The sequence below is a fragment of the Equus przewalskii genome, chromosome 10 (assembly GCF_037783145.1).
Source record: "Equus przewalskii isolate Varuska chromosome 10, EquPr2, whole genome shotgun sequence".
NCBI classification, from domain to species: Eukaryota; Metazoa; Chordata; class Mammalia; order Perissodactyla; family Equidae; genus Equus; species Equus przewalskii.
Window position 1 is genome coordinate 36,213,882 of NC_091840.1, and position 19,128 is coordinate 36,233,009.

A 19,128-nucleotide genomic window follows, 5' to 3' on the forward strand; every position below is an offset into this window, starting at 1 on the left:
GATTTTATGTTTCATTTTTCTCCCCAAAGTACCCTGGTACATAGTTGTATATTTTTAGTTGTGGGTCCTTCTAGTTGTGGCATGTGGGATGCCACCTCAGCATGGCCCGATGAGCGGTGCCATGTCTGCACCGAGAATCGGAACCAGCAAAACCCTGGGCCGCTGAAGCAGAGCGCGCAAACTTGACCACTCAGCCACGGAGCCGGCCCTGAAATCAAAAACTTTTATGCTGCAAAAGGCACCATCAGCAAAGTGAAAAGACCCACGAAACGGGAGAAAATATTTGCAAATCATATATCTGATAAGGGGCTGGTATCTAGAGTATATAAAGACAACTCCATACAACTCAATAATAAAAGACAAATAACCCAATAAAAAAAATGGCAAAGGAGCTGAATAAACATTTCTCCAAAGGATACATTTAAGTGACCAGTAAGCACAGGAAAAGATGTTCAACATCCTTAGCCTTTAGGGAAATGCAAATCTACATCACAATGAGATACCACTTTACACCACTAGGATGGTTATAATCAAAAAGGTCGTGAGTGTTGGAGAGGATATGGAGAATTCAGAACCCTCCTGCATTGCTGGTGGAATATAAATTGGTGTAGGCTCTGTGGAAATCAGTTTGGCAGTTTCTCAAAACATTAAACATAGAGTTACCATATGACCTGGCAATTCTACTCTTAGATGTATAGCCAAGAGAAAGGAAAGCATATGTCCACATAGAAACTTGTACATGAATATTCATAGCATTATTTGTAATAGCCACAAAGGAAACAACCCAAATGTCCCTCAACTGATAAGTGGATAAACAAAATGTGGTGTATCTATACAGTGGAATATTGTTCTGCCAGAAAGAGGAATGAAGTACTGGTAACTTGCTACAACATGGATAAACCTTGAAAACGTTATGCTAAGGGAAAGAAGCCAATCACAAAAGACCACATACTATGTGATTCCATTTATATGAAATGTCCATAATAGACACATTTATGGAGACAGAAAGTGGATTAGTGGTTGCCTCGGGCTTGGGATGTTGGGGGTGAAATGGGGAGTAACAGCTGATGAGTAATGGGTTTCTTTTGGGGGTGATGAAAATATTCTAAAATTGATTGTGGTGATGATTGCACAATTCTGTGAATATACAAAACCATTCAATAGTACAATTGAAATTGGTGAATTGTATGGTATGTGAGTTATATCCAAATAAAGGTTTTTTTTTAAAGAAGAGAGTGACTTACTATGTTAAATGTTGCAGATAGATCAAGTAAGATAAGGACTGAGAGTTGACCATTTGTTTTAGCAACATGGAAGTCATTGGTGACCTTGACAAAAACTGTTTTAGTAGAGTGATGGAGTGGTTCCCAGAGAGAACGAAATGATCCAGGAGACAGGGGAAAATGAATGTTTCAGGGAAGAGGAGAGAATTGCTGGTGAGTACACAAGTAGAGAGGGGTTGATCTGATGGACAGTTCCTCCGTAGATATGGGAGGGGAGGCAGAGTGTATGGGTACGGTTTCAAGTAGATATGGGTGGGAGCATGTGGAAGTTCTCATGTGAGTGCTATTATTTTATTTTATTTTATGAATTAAGCTGAGAGTGAGGGGGCTGGCTAAGTTCTCGAGCTCCGCTTCAGCAGCCCGGGGTTTCACCGGTTCGGATCCTGGGCGTGGACATGGCACTGCTTATCAGGCCATGCTGAGGCGGTGTCCCACATGACACAACTACAAGGACCCACAACTAAAATATGCAACTCTGTACTGGGGGGATTTTGGGAGAAAAAGCCGGGCGGGGGCGGGGTGGAGGGAGAAGAAGATTGGCAACAGTTGTTAGCTCAGGTGCCAATGTTTAAAAAAAACAGAAGCTGAGAGTGAGAAGATGTGGCATGGGCTGGAGGTTTGAGAAAAGAGAAGGCGTGGCAGAATCAGCTAAGAGAGTGCCAGAGTGAGTGGAAGAGGAAGCTGTGGTGGATTGTCAGGTAGACTAAAGACCCACATGAGGTTAGTGGTAATGAGTTTAAAGTGAGTGAGACCAGTTCGCTCTCTCTTGTCTTTTTACCTAGTCAGTTCAACCGCACGGATGCAGGTACTGAGATTTGACACAGTTTGGGGTTTTGCCAAGGAAGTACAAGTACATAATCCCTTATGTGCAATTCTGAAATTAAAAAAGTTCTGAAAACTCATAGTTTTTTATTTGCTTGTTTTGGCAAGTTTGGGAAACCACTGTGGTGGCAACATCTGATCTGAATGGTCATGAAGCTGTATAAACCTATAATAAGGCTTTATTTATCCCACTTAGTGTGAGTATTCATGCATTTTATTGCAGAAATATCGATGTATTTGACTTTGGGGTGCTGCCCCTGAATCCTCTGGGGCATTTATGGTATATACACTGTCGCCTCCCTAAAATCCTAAAGATACTGAATTCCAGGTTACATCAATCCCCAAGTGCCGTTAGAAGAAACATTACCAAAGAATGCCCAGAAATAGTCAGATTGAGTTGGTGTGCCAAAGGATATATAATCCCTCTCCCTAACCTTTATTATAGATAGAAAAAAAAAAGATACAGACCAGGACATCTGTCTGGTGACCAAGGGGCAAAATACTAGAAATGGGGACTATTGGAAATTCTAAACAATAGCACTATCTGTACATTGTTACTTTTGGTATGGATTAGGAAGACTGTCTTAATGCAGTCACTTAGTCCTTGTAAAATTCTTTTTATTTGAAAGAAAAAGGAAAAGCAATGTGGCAAAAAGAAGTTCTTTAGCATTCGAATTGCCTAATTCTTACTCTGTCTTCACACATCAAGGCCTAATACTGATAGATTTACTTACACTTCTAGTTAATAATTAGACATTGGGAGACACCATATATCATACCTGATGGAATATATGGGGTCTGGTGAGAAAGTTTTCTGTTTTGACTAATAAATTTTAACTCAAATGGCCAAGCCTAGTGAAATATTAGGGCCTTTGAAATATTTTAGAACTTGTGCTGAGAAAACAGTGTTACTTTATTCAGTGAATGAATTTATCATCCCTTCCAAATCACAGGCCTTAGCTGTAGCTCTGGTGTGGAGGCAAGATGCAACACTGAATCAGAAAGTGGAAAAACCAATCAAATCCTTAAAGACCAGGGGCAGTGAGGCAGAGTTAGGCTGACTTTGTCAGTGGTAGCCTCTAGCTATACATTTTCTTATTTTAGTAACCAAAGGGTTATTTGTAACTTGAGTGTTAAGCTGCGCTTGGATTTTATTCGCACATCCTGATTTCCCTCTGTTCTTCCCTATATTATTATTCATGTCAATATTGTACTTGCCAGTGCCGACGTTGGATGCTTTTCATCTTTGATCACAAGATCTAGAAGACTGCTTGCTACTTAACTCTTTCACTTCAGAAATATTATTGAGTAATCACTGTGTGCAAGGCACGTGCAGAGTCCTGTGGGGGTGAGAATTTGAGTCAGACTGTGCCCTGCCCTCAAGAAACTTACAGCCCAGCAAAGGAGATGACATAAGCATAAACAACCAGAATGCTTGGTGAGGGGGTGTTAACGAATTCAGAAGAGGGAGAAATTAATAACACTTTGGGGAATTAGGGAAGGCTGCAGGGAGGTGGAGCTGACCTTCGACCTAGGTTTTCAAAGAAGGAGAGATGGGAATTTAGATAGGGTGAGATTCAGGGAGAGGGCTTCCAGGGAGAGGGCTGTGTGATCAGAGGACCGTGGGGGTGGTTGCAGGTCATGGGATGGGAATAGCAGTTAGCTGTTCAAATAGAGTAAATGATAAAGGAAAGGATCACTTTTGCTCCGATTTATCATAATCTAGTTTAGAAAAGTCCTGAAAATAGCATACTTTGCAAGTATTGACTTACCATTTTTGTGAATTTTCTATGCTTTTTACATTTTCTTCCTTCCATTGTGCTTTTCCTTCGTTTCATATATTGTTGGTTATCTACCAATAAGGTAGGTATTGGTTGAAAATCTGTAGAAAGGAAAATTAATTATTGCACTTGTTTGTTGATAGCAGCTGTGGTGATTTAGCTACGGAAGGTGTTGAATTTTTTGTCCCAAATAGGGTTGGGATTATCTATGAGTATTATTATCTGATGTTGACAATATTTCTATTTATCACATACTTACATTTTGCTAAGTGCTTTACTTTTACCATCCTTTAAAATCTCAGATCAACTTTATGAGGTACAATTATTACCACTTTATAGATGAAGAAACTTACTTAGAGAGGTCAAATAACTTGTCCCAAATTACACAGCTACTAAGGGTCATTGCTGGAATTCAAAACTCAGAGATGTCAGACTCCAAAGGCATACTGATTCTGCAGATATTTGCAGTTATACTGAACCATGCAGCACACACATTCATGTAATTGAAGTTCATATCTGGAAGCATTAGATCTTAGAAAATGGGAGATGGAAACCTGTAGCTGGGATTTGACAAACCTATTTCATAGATAAAAGATATTTAAATAGAAAACACTATGTTGAAATTAATTCAGCTCTTTATTACAAAGATATCAAGACACCTTTCTTGCAGTAAAAGGACCAACTCAAAGATACTACAGAGGGTGTCAGGGTATGCGAGGGTTAGAAGCAGCACAAAATTGGGGGCTTGGCCCCGTGGCCGAGTGGTTAAGTTCCTGTGCTCTGCTTCGGCAGCCCAGGGTTTCACTGGTTCGAATCCTGGGCCCGGACCTAGCACTGCTCATCGGGCCATGCTGAGGCGGTGTCCCACATGCCACAACTAGAAGGACCCACAACTAAAAATATACAACTGTATACTGGGGGACTTTGGGGAGAAGAAGGAAAAATTTTTAAAAATTTAAAAAAGAAGAAGCACCAAAGATCTGTTCCCTCTCTTTTTCTGAGAAGAACCAACTTTTTTCCTTTGGGAAATGAGACCCCAGAGGGAGGATATATCTACATCATTTTAACAGTAAAAGAATGAGAAGTATTTTAAGATCTTTTCATTCATTTGGATTAAATAATTTTTCATTCTTGTTTTTTAATTCAGGTACTCTTGGGATGGTTAAAAAAAAAGGGAGGTAATTCTCACCCACTTAAAACAAACCACTTGGTTCTCTAGGCCGTATGTAGTATGTAAGACGTGTGAGAAGAAGAATATTGTTTGGGGAAGAGGAATTGCTAATGATGGTAATGACAAAAACAAGGAGGTTCCTCAATTGCTTAGGTAGATAGTGGTAGTCTAGATTAGAGTCAGGGTATTATATAGTATGATTCCTTTTGTTTAAAAACAATGAAAAGGAGTACGTGTATGATAAAGTAAACAAAAATTTGGTATTCACTCCCAGAAACAATTTTTTCCCCTCTATGAACATATTTATTGAGCTCCTTCAGTGGGCCAGTGCAAGGGGTAAAATGGTGAGGACAGTCAGATATACTCTCTGCTCTCTATGAAGCATGCAGTTGGCTAGTGGAGGAAATAGAGATTAATCAAGTAATCCACTAATAAAATGTAAATTAAGTACAACAAAAACATAGTGTGTATGTGTGTGGAAGGGTGCAGTTAAGTAAGGTTTCCCAGTAAGAGATGATTAAGCTGAGATTTAACAAATGAGTAGAGAAGGAGAGGGGATGTTAGCAGGTAAATGGTTAGGGAAGCATGTTCCAGGCAGTGCATGTACAAAAAAAGGGCTCTGTGGCAGGAGTGAGCCTGGGAGCGTTTCAGGTACAGAAAGAACGCTGGTGGGACTGGAGCATGGAGGTAGAAGGTTAGGCTGGAGAGGTAGATAAGGGGCCAGACTGTGTTGGGCAATTAGGCTGCAATTAGAATTTTATCCTCTGGCATATTTGCTTTTTGAAAATGTTACTCTGACTATAATGAGGAAAGCAAAATGGAGGAGGGGAAGAAGAAATGTAAGGAAATCATTATACTAAGTCCAGTGAGACTGTGTCTGTTTTTCTTCATTGTTTTCCCAGTGTACTCAATGTTTATGGACTGAATGAAGATGATAATAGCCTATACTAGGGTATAGGCAGTGGAGATAAAGAAAAATGGACAGATTCATGGATTGGTAGATCACATATATATGACCTGGAGATAGATTAGATATTGAGTGTAAGGAAAAAGGAACTCCAGGGGTAGCTCTTAGGTTGTGGAAACCATGAAAATAGGTTGAAACTCTTGGGGAAAGCTTATGGAGTGAGAAGAAAAGAAAGCTTGGCACTGAGTCTTGAGGAATGTTAGCAATTAATGTTTGGGTAGAGGAGCTGGCTGAATATGGAGTAAAACCAGGAGAGTGCCTCAAAGATGCTGAGAAAAGAGTGTTTTAGGAAGGTGAGAATGTCCAGTGTCACTTACTGCTTCAAGATACCCAGTAGGATGAGTCATGACAGATGTCCAGTAGACATGGAGGTCTTGAGACCTTGGCATGAGTTATTTCAGTAGAATAATGGAGGCAGAAATATTAGGTGGTATAGAGTTGGTTGAGGAGTGAGTGGGCAAGGTGGGAAAGAAACAGAGAAAAAATAGTTACCTATGGGGAGTGGGTCATTTTATGGCAATTTTATACTATAGGCATGTACAGTAATTCCTTCCCAACTATTTGAAATTATATGTGGATTTATTTTTTGTATACTTTAAATATAGTATATAAAAATTGCAGGTGACTCCTTTGGGGGATCATTTAAAAGACTGAAAAGCTGAGAACAAAAAAAGGTGTTAAAGCAGGAAGTAGAGCAGAAATAGATATATTTTCACTAAGAATTCTTGTGGGAGCTAGAGAGGAAGGTGAAAGAAGAGTAAACCTAAGCCTTGTGTGTCTGCTTTTGTATCTCTCAGTGAGAGAGGGATGGAAACACCTGTAAGAGGAGTTGACTGCACTTGTTTCACCTGCTCTCTATGTACTGGGGAGGGAGTTTGAAAAATCCTGACTCAGCTAGGCTAAGTAAGTTAAATGGAGAGTTGCCCCAAGCTTTTTTCCATCTCAAGCATTTGTGGCTATGAATCATGGAAGCCTGAGTAGGAATCAATAACTGTGTGTCACAAATTCAGAAAGGCAAGGAATACATGACCATAAAACCAAATGCTTTAAAAATTACCTGGCTTTTTGACAAGGGTGCCAAAATAATTCTGTGGTGAAAAGAATAGTCTTTCTGCAAATGGTACAATTAGATGTCTACATGCAAAAGAATGAAGTTGGACCCCTACCTCACACCATACACCAGAGTTAACTCAAAATGGATCATGGATCTAAAGATAAGAGCTAAAACTATAAAACTCTTAGATGAAAACATAGGACTAAATCTTCATGACTGTGGGTTAGGCAATGGTTTCTTAGATATAATGCCAAAAGCACAAATGACAAAAGAAAAAAATGGACTACATCAAAATTAAAAACTTTCCTACTGTAAATGATACCATCAAGAAAGTGAAAAGACAGCCCACAGAATGGGAGTTGATAAGGGACTGGTATCTAGAATATATAAAGAACTCTTACAACTCAATAGTAAAAAGACAACCTACTTAAAGAATGGGCAAAGTATCTGAATAGACATTTCTCCAAAGAAGACATACAGATGGCCAGTAAACACAGGAAGATGCTCAACCTTATGAGTTATCAGGGAAATGCAAATCAAAACCACAATGAGATAATACTTTATACCCACTAAGATGGCTAGAGTCAAAAAGTCAAACAATAGCAAGTGCTGGCAAGGATGGAGAAAAATTGGACCTCTCAAACACTGCTGGTGGAAATGTAAAGTGGTGCAGCTACTTTTGGAAAACAGCCTGGCAGTTCCTCACACTGTTAAATGTAGAGTTACTACATGACCTAACAATTCTACCCCTAGGTATACAGCCAAGAGAGATGAAAGCAGGTGTCCACACAAACTTGCAATGAATGCCCATAGCAGCATTATTCATAAAATCCACAAAGTACAAACAACTCAGATGTCCCTGAACAGATGAATGGATAAACAAAATGTAGTATTTCTGTAAAATGGAATATTATTCAGCCATAAAAAGGAATGAAGTAATGGCACATGCTATAACACAGATAAATCTTGAAACTATGTTAAGTGGAAGAAGCCAGTCATAAAAGACCATGTATTGTATGACCCCATTTATATGAAATGTGCAGAATGGGCATATCAGAAAGACAGAAAGATCAGTGGTTGCTTAGGGCTATGGGGGATGTGGCTGTAGTATACTGGGGATGACAGCTGATAGATATGGGATTTCTTTTAGGTGGGATGAAAATGTTCTAAAGTTAAATGTGGTGATGATTTTGCAACTCTATGAATTAACTAAAATACACTGAATTATATACATTTTCAATGGGTGAATTGTATGGTAAGTGAATTACACTATCTCAGTATAGCTGTTAACATTTACTTGGCATTATATGCAACAAATCAAAATAAATGTCATTGGTATTATTTCTAGTGTGTTGCTATGTTTTATTTTAGGGAACAGAAAAATATTCATAAGGGCTTTAATCAATATATCCTTGATTCTCCTGCTCTTTTTTCCCCTGTAGGGCTTGTAAAATTTCTCAGTGTGAATTTGCACACTGGCAAGATTTTTCAGAAACATCTATACTCTGTCCTTTGGACATTGCTAAACAAATACTGACATTTTTTTTGGGTTCTCCATTACCTAAGAGACCTTAAAATACTATGGTGCGGAGAAGTTTATAAGTGCTTGCATATTTGTATGTTTATATGTTTATACTAATCTTGATTTGTCAATTTCAGTCATTTATGAAATCATCTCTTGACTTCCCTTTATGGGAACAAGGCCTTGATGCTTCTATACCCCCTCCCCCCACATTTCAGTTCTTTGTTCTCCTGGTGTACTTTCTGTCACAGTTTTGTGGAAACAAGTCAGTGTTTACAATATTATGACTAAATAAATATTGTTCACAAGTAATGTGCTTAGCTTACATTTCCTTACAAATTTGTTTTTCCCTCGAGTTAATGCCTGTTTTTAAAAGATTTGCAAAATGACAGCCCACCAACTGGGAGAAAATATTTGCAAATCATATATCCAATAAGGGGTTTAATAGTCATAATATATAAAGAACTCATACAACTCAGCAACAAAAAAAATGAACAACCTGATAAAAAAAATTGGCACAGGATATGAACAGACATTTTTCCAAAGAAGATTTACAGGTGGTCCACAAGCACATAAAAATATGTTCAGTATCACTAATTATTAGGGAAAAGCAAATCAAAACTACAATGAGATATCACCTTACCTCTGTCAAAATGGCTGTTATTAAAAAGACAGGAAGTAAGTGTTGGAAAGGATGTGGAGAAAAGGGAACCCTCATGCACTGCTGGTTGGAATGCAAACTGGTGCGACCACTGTGGAAAACAGTATGGAGATTGCTCAAAAAATTAAAAATAGACATACCATATGATCCAGCTATTTACTTCTGGACATTTATCCAAAGAACATGAAAATGCTAATTCAAAAAGATATATGCACCCCTGTGTTCATCACAACGTTATTCACAATAGCCAAGACTTGGAAGCAACCTAAATGCCCATCAACGAATGGATAAAGAAAATGTGGTGTGTGTATATATATATATGTATACACATACATACATACATACATACAATGGAATACTACTCAGCCATAAAAAGATGAAATATGCCATTTGTGACAACATGGATGGACCTTGAGGGTATTATGCTAAGCAAAATAAATCAGACAGAGAAAGACAATTACCATATGATTTCACTCATATGTGGAAGATAAACAAACAAATAGATACAGAGAACAGATTGGTGGTTACGAGAGGGGAAGGAGTAAAGGGGCACGTTTGTATGGTGACTGATGAAAACTAGACTTTTGGTGGTGAACATGATGCAGTCTATAGGGAAGTTTAAAGATGATGTACATGTGAAATTTATATAAGGCTACAAATCAATGTGACCTCAATTAAAAAAAATTTTAGTTTTCTATGTATCTTTTGCTAATTTTTCCCCACATACACCAAATGCCTTGAATATATAAAATAACCTGTTATTTTCCTCCTCCCTCTGCCTTTTTCCCAAGAGACCTCACTCCTAGAGCTCCCTAGATTCAGTTGCTTTCTAGAACGGGTGCTTTCCAGGACTCTGCTGTCAGTCTTGGGACTTGCCTTTGCCTTTTCCCTGATTTAGACCTGTTTTCTGCCATCTCATGTCTGTCTGTTTCTTGCTGTGCTCTCTTTTCACTGAAGCACATCTTCCTGTGAAAGAGTGTGTGGAAAGTAAATTGTTGAGTCCTTGCATGTATGAAAATGTCTTTATGTAAGTCTCATACTTGGTTAATACTTTGGCTGTATATGGAATTTGAGGTTGAAAATCATTTTCCTCAGAATTTTGAAGTCATTGCTCTGCTCTCCTCTGATATCTGCTATTGCTATTGAGATGTCTAATCCCATTTAGGTTTTCATTCCTTAATATGTCGGGTGACTGTATAATTTATTGTCGAAACTGGGACACTTGAGGTGCTAGTCTGAAAGAATACTAGGACAGCAGGCATAAACCAGGACTCTCTGGGGTAAACTAGGATATGTGGTCACCCTCTTTATGTGTGACCTAGTTTTTCTCTAACCCTTTAGGATCTTCTCTTTACTTCTGGCGTTCTACATTTCATGATGATTGTCTTGGGAAAGGTCTTTTTTCATTCATTGTACTAGATCTTTGTAGGCTCATTCCTGTCCTTCGATTTGGGAAAATTTTCATTATTTCTTTAATAATGTTCTCCCAGACTTTGTTAGTCAAATGTTTGACATTCTGGATTGTCCTCTAAATTTTTTTCTTCTCTCATAAATAAGTAAAGATTTGCTATCTTTTTGCCTTTTTGTTTCATATCTGAAAGATTTTCGTACATTTATCTTGTAGTTCTTCTGTTGAAATTTGTGTTTTTGTGTTTTGTGTTTAATTTCTTGTTTTACTCTTTTCTCATAACATCCTGTTCGTGTGGAAGCGTGTCTGCTTTCACTTCTCTATGGGTGTCCATCGTAGATTTGTTTCTTTCTCCACCTTGCTGTCTTGAGTCCTCTTTTTTCTAGTTGTTTTGGCCTGTGTCTGAGGCCTTCCTCAGATGCTGGTGATCCCTAACTGTCTCTTCCTATTTAAGAGTAAGGCATTCAAAAGTAGCTTGGAAACCTGAGCAGAGCTTTTTGGCTCCTTTAACTATAGCTATGCTGTGAGCTAACCTCTTGGTTGGGAATATTCTGAAATGTCAGAACTTGGAAATCTTGTTTTTTCGGGGGAGGGAGGATCGACTATGCAGTTTCCCCAGAAAAGAATCGTCTGCTCTCCTGCCTTGGGAATTTTAAATCTGGGTGCCAGCGTTCTGTATGCAGTAGGCCCCCCCCATCCGCGTTTTGCTTTCTATGGGGTCAGTCACCCGCAGTCACCAACGGTCCAGAAGCGGGTGATCCTCCCCCTGAGGTATCACCAGGAGATCAGTGGTAACCTAAGGCTACGTCACAGTGCCTGCGTCCTTCGCCTCACTGCGTCTCTTCACAGACGCATTTTATCATCTCACATCATCACAAGAAAAGGAGTACAGTACAGTACAGTAAAAGATTTGGAGAGAGACCACATTCACATAACTTTTATTACAGTATATTGTTATAATTCTTCTAGTTATTAGTTATTGTTAATCTCTTCCTGTACCTAATTTATAAATTAAACTTTATCATAGGTATATATGTATACGAAAAAACATAGTGAATAGAGTTGGTACTATGCGCAGTTTCAGGCATCCACTGGGGGTCCTGGACTGTGTCCCCCACGGATAAGGAGGGACTACTGTGCAGGATGGGGGAAGGAGGCAGAAAGTCCCAGAGATTGGCATAGTGTCTTTCCCCTGTACCTCATCCAGCCTCTGCCTCATATCCCTGAGTCTGGAGCTTCTGTGGCTCAATTTTTCCAGAGAATAAAACTTCTCTTCCGGTGAGAGGAGATGGTGCAGGGGGTTAGTCACTTGGCTGTGGGATAATGGAGAAGGCCCGGTGATTCCTCCCCCTCCCCCTTCTCCACCTTTCCTGGTAACTGCGCTCTAGGAGCCCATCCTCACAGGGATTCTGTGGGCCTAATTAGCTCCACCCTCCCCTCTGTTCCCTCTGGGCACTTGGGTGATAACTTCCTTTTACTCCTCCATCTCCTGTCTTTGAAAAATTTATGAAAATCTGCTCTCATTAGCTCTCCCTTTCTCTTCTTTCTTGTGGGTTAATACATTTATTTTATTCCTCTACTGTCTTTTAGAGGGTTGAGAAGGGAGAAGAGAGAAACTAATGTGTTCAATCTGCCATTTTTAACTGATTCTGGCATGCGTTTTTCTAGGCAATGTATTTATAAATGCTGATTACATACTGAATAGTACTGTCAGTGCTATTCCTCATCTATGTTGTTATGGGTTAAATAGGTTTTTGTGGGCTGACCTGAAAACCTAACTACATCTATATATGATTTTCCCCTAGAACTAGAGAAACAGTCAAGCCTTTCTGAATTAACTCTTTCTCTGGAGGAATTATAACTGACTAGAACAAAAATATTTCATACATCTCTCCATTTTCCGAGTCACATGGAAAATTACAAAATTGTATCATTGTCGAAATAGAAAACTCCAATAACTAACAGAAACCTAATTTTTTTTCTTTTTAAAGATTGGCACCTGAGCTAAGAACTGTTGCCAATCTTCTTTTTTTTTTTTTTTTCTGCTTTTTTTCCCTGAATCCCCCCGGTGCATAGTTGTATATTTTAAGTTGTGGGTCCTTCTAGTTGTGGCATGTGGGATGCCACCTCAACGTGGCCTGATGAGCGGTGCCATGTCCACACCCAGGATCCGAACTGGCGAAATCCTGGGCCACCGCAGCAGAGCGCATGAACTTAACCACTGGCCGGCTCCTTAAGTTCTTGAGCAACATCCCTAAAGCTTCATTTTCCAGCAGCTTTTTTGGAAGCAGTTTTCCGAATTAAATTTAAACCCAGTGATAGTGATACCTGTGGGAAATAGCAGTAGCCATGGGACTAGTTTTACTTGTATTTTCTTGCTACATTCTCATTCTTCCTTTGTACACAACAAAATCTTCTGAAACATTGGACTGAATAAACTAGATTTGGCCAGATAGACTCATAAAACCATCTTCCTACTCATGAATGACTAAGAATAGCTGTGCGAGGCACTTGGGTACTGGAAATGCAACCCAGAACACAGAGAGTACACAGAGCACTTGCAGGTGAATGCCGGACCAACTTGGTGTCTGAACACAGAGACCCCTGCAAGTGGGAGATCCGCTGCAGTTGTGCAGCCCCAAGTTCCAGCCCTTGGGAAGGGCGTTTGGGCTTTGTTCCAGAGGATCGCCCCTCTTGTGCTGGGGCAGCCTTCCGTGAGCACTTGCTCCCAGTGCTCCCAGTCCAGGGATCAGAGATGATTAGGACAACAGGAGCGGTTGTTGTAAAATCTCTTATGTGGCTGGAACGAGGTAAGGACAATAAGATGTAGCCATTCCATTATTTTCTTCCTTTTTATTATTTTCTTTCTCTTCGTTTTCTTCTTCTTCTTTTTCTTTATTTTTTATTCGTTTCTTATTAACCTCTCTCTCTTCTACCTCCCAACCTTTCTTTTGACAGAATATTGACTAGGAACCAGAGCCCATTTTTGCTTAGCCTTAAGGGCAGCTGTTTACAGAGTGGCAGTGTTACACAGGTTTACTGTGTCGTATGTCTGTGTAACACTGGATTTGGATCTTGTATTTAGCTGCCAGAAGTGACTGTGATGAAGTAGGAGAGATAAACTGATAGATTGGCTGCCAGAAAGATGTTGGGAATCAATCAGATAAACAGGGTAGAGAAATAGCTTGCTGTTTTCTAGTGATAATAAACCAGTGGCCTCTGGTCCCCACATTTTTAAATGTAATTGCTGTAGTAATGTCCCAAATAAGCAAATGAAAAAACATCACAGGAGGTTTTTTAATTGCGATTGAGATACCCTTTTCCCTTTTGCAATAAAGATTCATCTTATATGGAAATGAATATTTTTATAAATTTGTTTTACTTCTTCTAGAGCCTTCTTACATAAACAAATGGAAATGAGAGAGTGAACTGCTTTCATAGGAATTCATTCCTCCTTTTCTATCCTCTCACAGACTTCAGCTGTTTACCTTGGTGAGATAATTATATTGCTACCATGCCTTTCCTACAAAAGAATTACTTATTTTTGTGAAGAAACAACTTTTAAAGTCAAACCTGTATTATTGACAGAAGATTAGCAGGAACTAGTTTATTTTAGTGTCTTCTCTTAGATTTCTCTCAGAAGATTTTTGGAATTTTAATCTGCTGCTATTTCCCTGCATAGAGCGCTTGCACAGGAGAGATGATACCTAGTTTTAGTGTTGTAATTTAAAATTCTCCTCCTTTAATGTTTAACTTTTAAATCCATTGCGTCTCTTCACCTAGGACTTGAAGATCCAATGCAAATTCTTACGTCTGTGTGAATGATAGAGATTTAGACTCTGATTGCATGCAGTGGACTACCCAGGGTTAAGAGGAGAGTGGGAGAGTAATTTAGAGTTCCCATGGAGTTAATTGTATAGGATGAGAAACTGGTTCTCTGTGTTGTATTTGCAGTACACGCATATGACTTCTTTTAGGTTCCCTCTCAGAATAGTTGTCACTGTGAATGTGTTGGTGTCATATATGGTTAAATCACTTAATAGTAAGCAGGGTAGAGTACCAGCCATGGAAAGCAAGAGGATGAAGTCCGCACTTTTAATTATATATAATAAAGGCTTTTGCCTGGGGAAGACCTTCCTGACTGCTAGAGGTTATAGGTCAGAAGTTAACCATGTACCATTATCCTATTGGTGAGAAGCTGATGCATTTTCCTTTTTGCCACGTAGCCCTTTCCCCCTGACCTTTTAAAGATTCTCCATTGATATCGATGAGGTGGACAAAACTAATCATAAAAACAGTGAAGGGAATGTTGCACACTCATTGACCCATTTGAAATGAACTGCAGCACAATAAGTCTTCCAAATGGACTTCTGTTCTCAGCTGTTGCCATAGCCCCCTTTTTAAAGATACATAAATATGAAAGGGTTAACGGGAATTCAGTCATGCTCTTGCCACTGACTTGTCCCTTATTGATTGTAGTTTTAGAGCTGTCACTATGCCATTCAGAATTCCTACTGTGCCCTTTTAAAGTCAGGTGGTGCTGGGAGATGATAAATAAATCAATGGATTTCCTTTTGCCTCTAGCTCCTTCGAGAACTCATAGAACGGAAGACCAGCTCCTTGGATCCCAATGATCAGGTGGCCATGGGAAGGTAATTTAGATATGGCTTTCTGTTCATGCAAGCAGCCTATGTAATAGTTTCTCCCTTTGAGTCCCCTTCATTCTGTCTCCAAGGCAGAGATTGGCTCTATTATTATAAAAGTTAAGCAAGATAATAAAAGTTAGAAAGACAACATGATGGAAATCCTATTTGTTTACCTTATAAGCCTTAAGTGCAGTTTGAATAAGAGATTATAAAACACCTATCGGTGTTTGTTTTACAAAGTCCTTCTTATGCTCTTTGCTCTCTGGTTTGGATTGTGATTGTATTTGTATCCATCTCTGACCAGAGGATAAAAAGCACCCACCCAAATGTGTGCTCTCAGCTGTCAGAACGTGGCACTGTGCACAACAGGTTCCCTGCTCGTAGTTGAATCTGCTTTGTTAGAGTCTGCCCTAATTTAGACCTCCACCCCTTCGGTAAAAGCTTCAGCACAATTAGAAATGGAACATGGCAGCATTACCCAGATGTCAGGGTAGAATGTAAAGTAGTGAAGGAAGGCTCTTGTGTGTATGCGTCATCCTGTGGTTGGAAAATAAAAAGGGCATTTAGAGTGCTACCTAATGAATAGTGTACATTTAAATAGCCAAGAGCCATAATTTGCAAAAGCATGAAAGGAAACAAAAGCTGCACGTGCTAGAATGGAATCTGGGCAGAGAGCGTTTTGAGAACGCAATGAAAAATTTGTATTGATGAAATAATTTTATTTGAGTAAAACGATGTTTGAATTTTAGGATAGGATGTTGTTGATATTTTGTATATCTCTGGAATGCTATAGAGAGCTGTTAACTATAAATTTAATGTGATAGAGCAAATTGCATTTAAGTGGTGATTATATTGTACATTTATCTGACTTTACAATAAAATAGATTATGGTAATTAAGATTATATTAAGATTACAGTAATTGGATTTCCCTAGATTTTTCTTTTCTGATGTTGAGTTTTCGTTGTATAAATCAGGTAAGATGACTAGCTGCTGCTGTTTCTCCTTCTTTCTTTCACATTTGTTCATATGAGCAATTTATGAAGATTTTCTGAGCTCAGTATCCTTTATTTGAAAAATTAATTCCTTTTAATCTAAAATGACTGCAGAATATATGAATCTTGTTTGGATCCTGATTCAAACAAACCAACTGTAAAATTGAGACAATCTGGGGAGTTTGAAAACTGACTGAATTTTCGATAGTACAGAATTATTGTCAACTTTTTTTGGGTGTGACGGTGGTGTTGAGATTATGTTGGGGGGGAAGAGCCCTTACCTTTTAGCAACATATTCTGAAATATTATAGGTGAAATGAAAATTAAATAAATAAAATGACCGTAAAAGTAGTATTAGTAAAGGATAGTCATTAAAACTTAGCAAAAATTGGAAAGCCCAAGAAAAAGCAGTTGGGTATTAACAAAGGGAAAATTAGATTTAAAGGGTTCACATGTTCCAACCAAACAGCAGTGGCAATGTTAGTAAGAGAACACGCTGCACAGCTCAAACATGAAGAGCAAACCGAATCAGCTCTCTGCAGTTTGATGGGTTCTCCTGCAGGCTGGTAGATTTAGTGCTTGTCACAGCAGCCCCAAATCTAAGGAGCATTGTTAACCAAATTTGCTGTAGAATTTCCCAGCTGCAGTTTGTTTTTTTGCCATTGCACAAATCCTCTTCAATTGATTAGTCGCTTTGGCCCCAGACTATTTTGAGGAACTTGATAGAGGTTGACGATTTCTTTCTGCAGGGTTGTTAGTGAGAAAAATTCCAATTTGTCAATACGTATAACTATTTCTCTTAGTGATGATGCATAACATGTTTGTGAATTTCCCAGGCAGTGGCTTGCAATCCAGAAGTTACGAAGCAAAATCCACAAGAAAGTAGATAGGAAAGCCAGCAAAGGAAGGAAACTTCGGTGAGTTATTTTTAGAAAAAATGTTAACATGGTATGTTGTATCCCTTCTCTTGCCGTTTGGCTATTATGTCACTTTTCTGTTTCTTCTAATGTCTGTTTTTAAGGATCAGAAAAATAACTAAAACAATATTTGAGGCTTTTTTGAGACTCAGTTTTTCTTACCCTAAAATGGAGATAGAGTTTCCTTTTCTTTTTGTCCTCCTGTTGTGAATGGATGGGTTAAATAATATTTGCATTTTCCTGAAAGAGAAATAATAGGAAAATAAGACACGATAGTTCCAATTGTCTTAGTTTTAAAAAGTGATTTCTGTAGAACAATATAAAAATTTTATTTTGGAGTCTTATTTAGAATAGGATTATATTGGCCCATTTTCACAATGCCATACGTGTACACACAGTATGCTAAAAGGATATAAATGAGGGATTCCAGAGAAGGTTAACAATGTGCTTAAATGAGATGAGAAATATAATTTTTTTTTTTTTTTTTTTTAAAGATTTTATTTTTTCCTTTTTCTCCCCAAAGCCCCCCGGTACATAGTTGTGTATTTTTCGTTGTGGGTTCCTCTAGTTGTGGCATGTGGGACGCTGCCTCAGCGTGGTCTGATGAGCAGTGCCATGTCCGCGCCCAGGATTCGAACCGACGAAACACTGGGCCGCCTGCAGCGGAGCGCACGAACTTAATCACTCGGCCACGGGGCCAGCCCCGAGAAATATAATTTTTATGAGAAAACAGAATTTTCTGACTGTAGGAAACCCCTCAACCCTGTGAGCTCTTTAAGGAGTCTTGTAAGTATGCAGACAAAAGAAGGAACAAGAGTAGGACGTGACATTGCGATGCTTTTGGACTTAGATTCCTTGTGACTATATATATATATTACATAATATTCACATAATGCCTCAGTGTCAAAGAAACAACTTGTAATTCAGGTGCACATTGAAAAAAGTCTTAAACTCATTGCGTTCAGACGGTTTTAGGCAGATAGCTAATCCTACATCCTTATTAGAGCCTGCCTGTCATTAAATTCCCTTTAGACAAATGTGGATCTATCTCATTTTTAAATATCTTCAGAGAAGCAGATTTCACAACTACTTTAATTAACCTGTTTTAGTATTTAACAAAACTCATCAGGAAATGCTTACCTTTTTTTAACTTTGCAGAAGTGCAAAGTAGCTTTCATCATCTTTTGATTCGAAGTCACTTCTCTTAAATCTCAGCTCAAATTGTCATAATTTAACTTTTTTCATATGTTGAAATCTCCAAATCTTCATACTTCTCCAGGTTCGTTTTCAGTGTAATGGTTGAGAGCAAGGACTCAAGAGGCTGGCCCTGTGGCCGAGTGGTTAAGTTTGCGCGCTCCGCTTTGGCAGCCCAGGTTTTTGCGGGTTTGGATCCTGGGTGCGGACATGGCACCGCTCATCAGGCCACGCCGAGGCGGTGTCCCACATGCCACAACTAGAAGGACCCACAACTGAAATATACAACTATGTACCGGGGGGCTTTGGAGAGAAGAAAAAAAAAGATTGGCAACAGTTGCTAGCTCAGGTGCCAATCTAAAAGAAAAGGAAAAAAAAGCAAGGACTCAAGAGCCTGACTGCCTGAGTTTGAATCCCAGCTTTGACATTGACTGGTAGTTACTTTGGGCAAGACCCTTAAACTCTGTGCTAGTTTCTTCATCTGTTAAATGGGAGTGGTGATAGTACCAGACTAGTAGGCTTGCTGTGAGGATTAAGTGAGTAAGTATATATGCAGCTCTTAGAACAGTGCCAGCTACACAGCACTATAGAATTATTTGTTGCCATTATTACCATCATTATTATTGCTATTATTCCAAGACTGGGTCAGTCTCCTGGCCTAGTGCTCATTTACTTGCTCACTCACATACATGCCTCTTTTCAACCTGTC

The 19,128-nt window shown here is 39.0% G+C and overlaps 1 protein-coding gene across 3 annotated transcripts in view; it reads left to right on the forward strand.

The window, feature by feature from the left end:
• AATF (apoptosis antagonizing transcription factor) overlaps positions 1-19,128 on the forward strand; it is a 101,572-nt gene that overhangs the window by 49,637 nt on the left and 32,807 nt on the right. The window contains exons 9-11 of one of the 3 annotated variants that reach the window (XR_011523132.1): positions 14,061-14,161; positions 15,254-15,321; positions 17,145-17,225. The exons of 1 other annotated variant lie outside the window; for it this stretch is intronic. Coding sequence is in view for 1 of the 2 variants with exons in the window: in XM_008534576.2 (XP_008532798.2) it covers positions 15,254-15,321; positions 17,145-17,225 (149 nt within the window). In the remaining variant the exon portion in view is untranslated. The remainder of the gene's footprint in view (positions 1-14,060; positions 14,162-15,253; positions 15,322-17,144; positions 17,226-19,128) is intronic. One more of the 3 variants, XM_008534576.2, reaches the window with a different exon arrangement.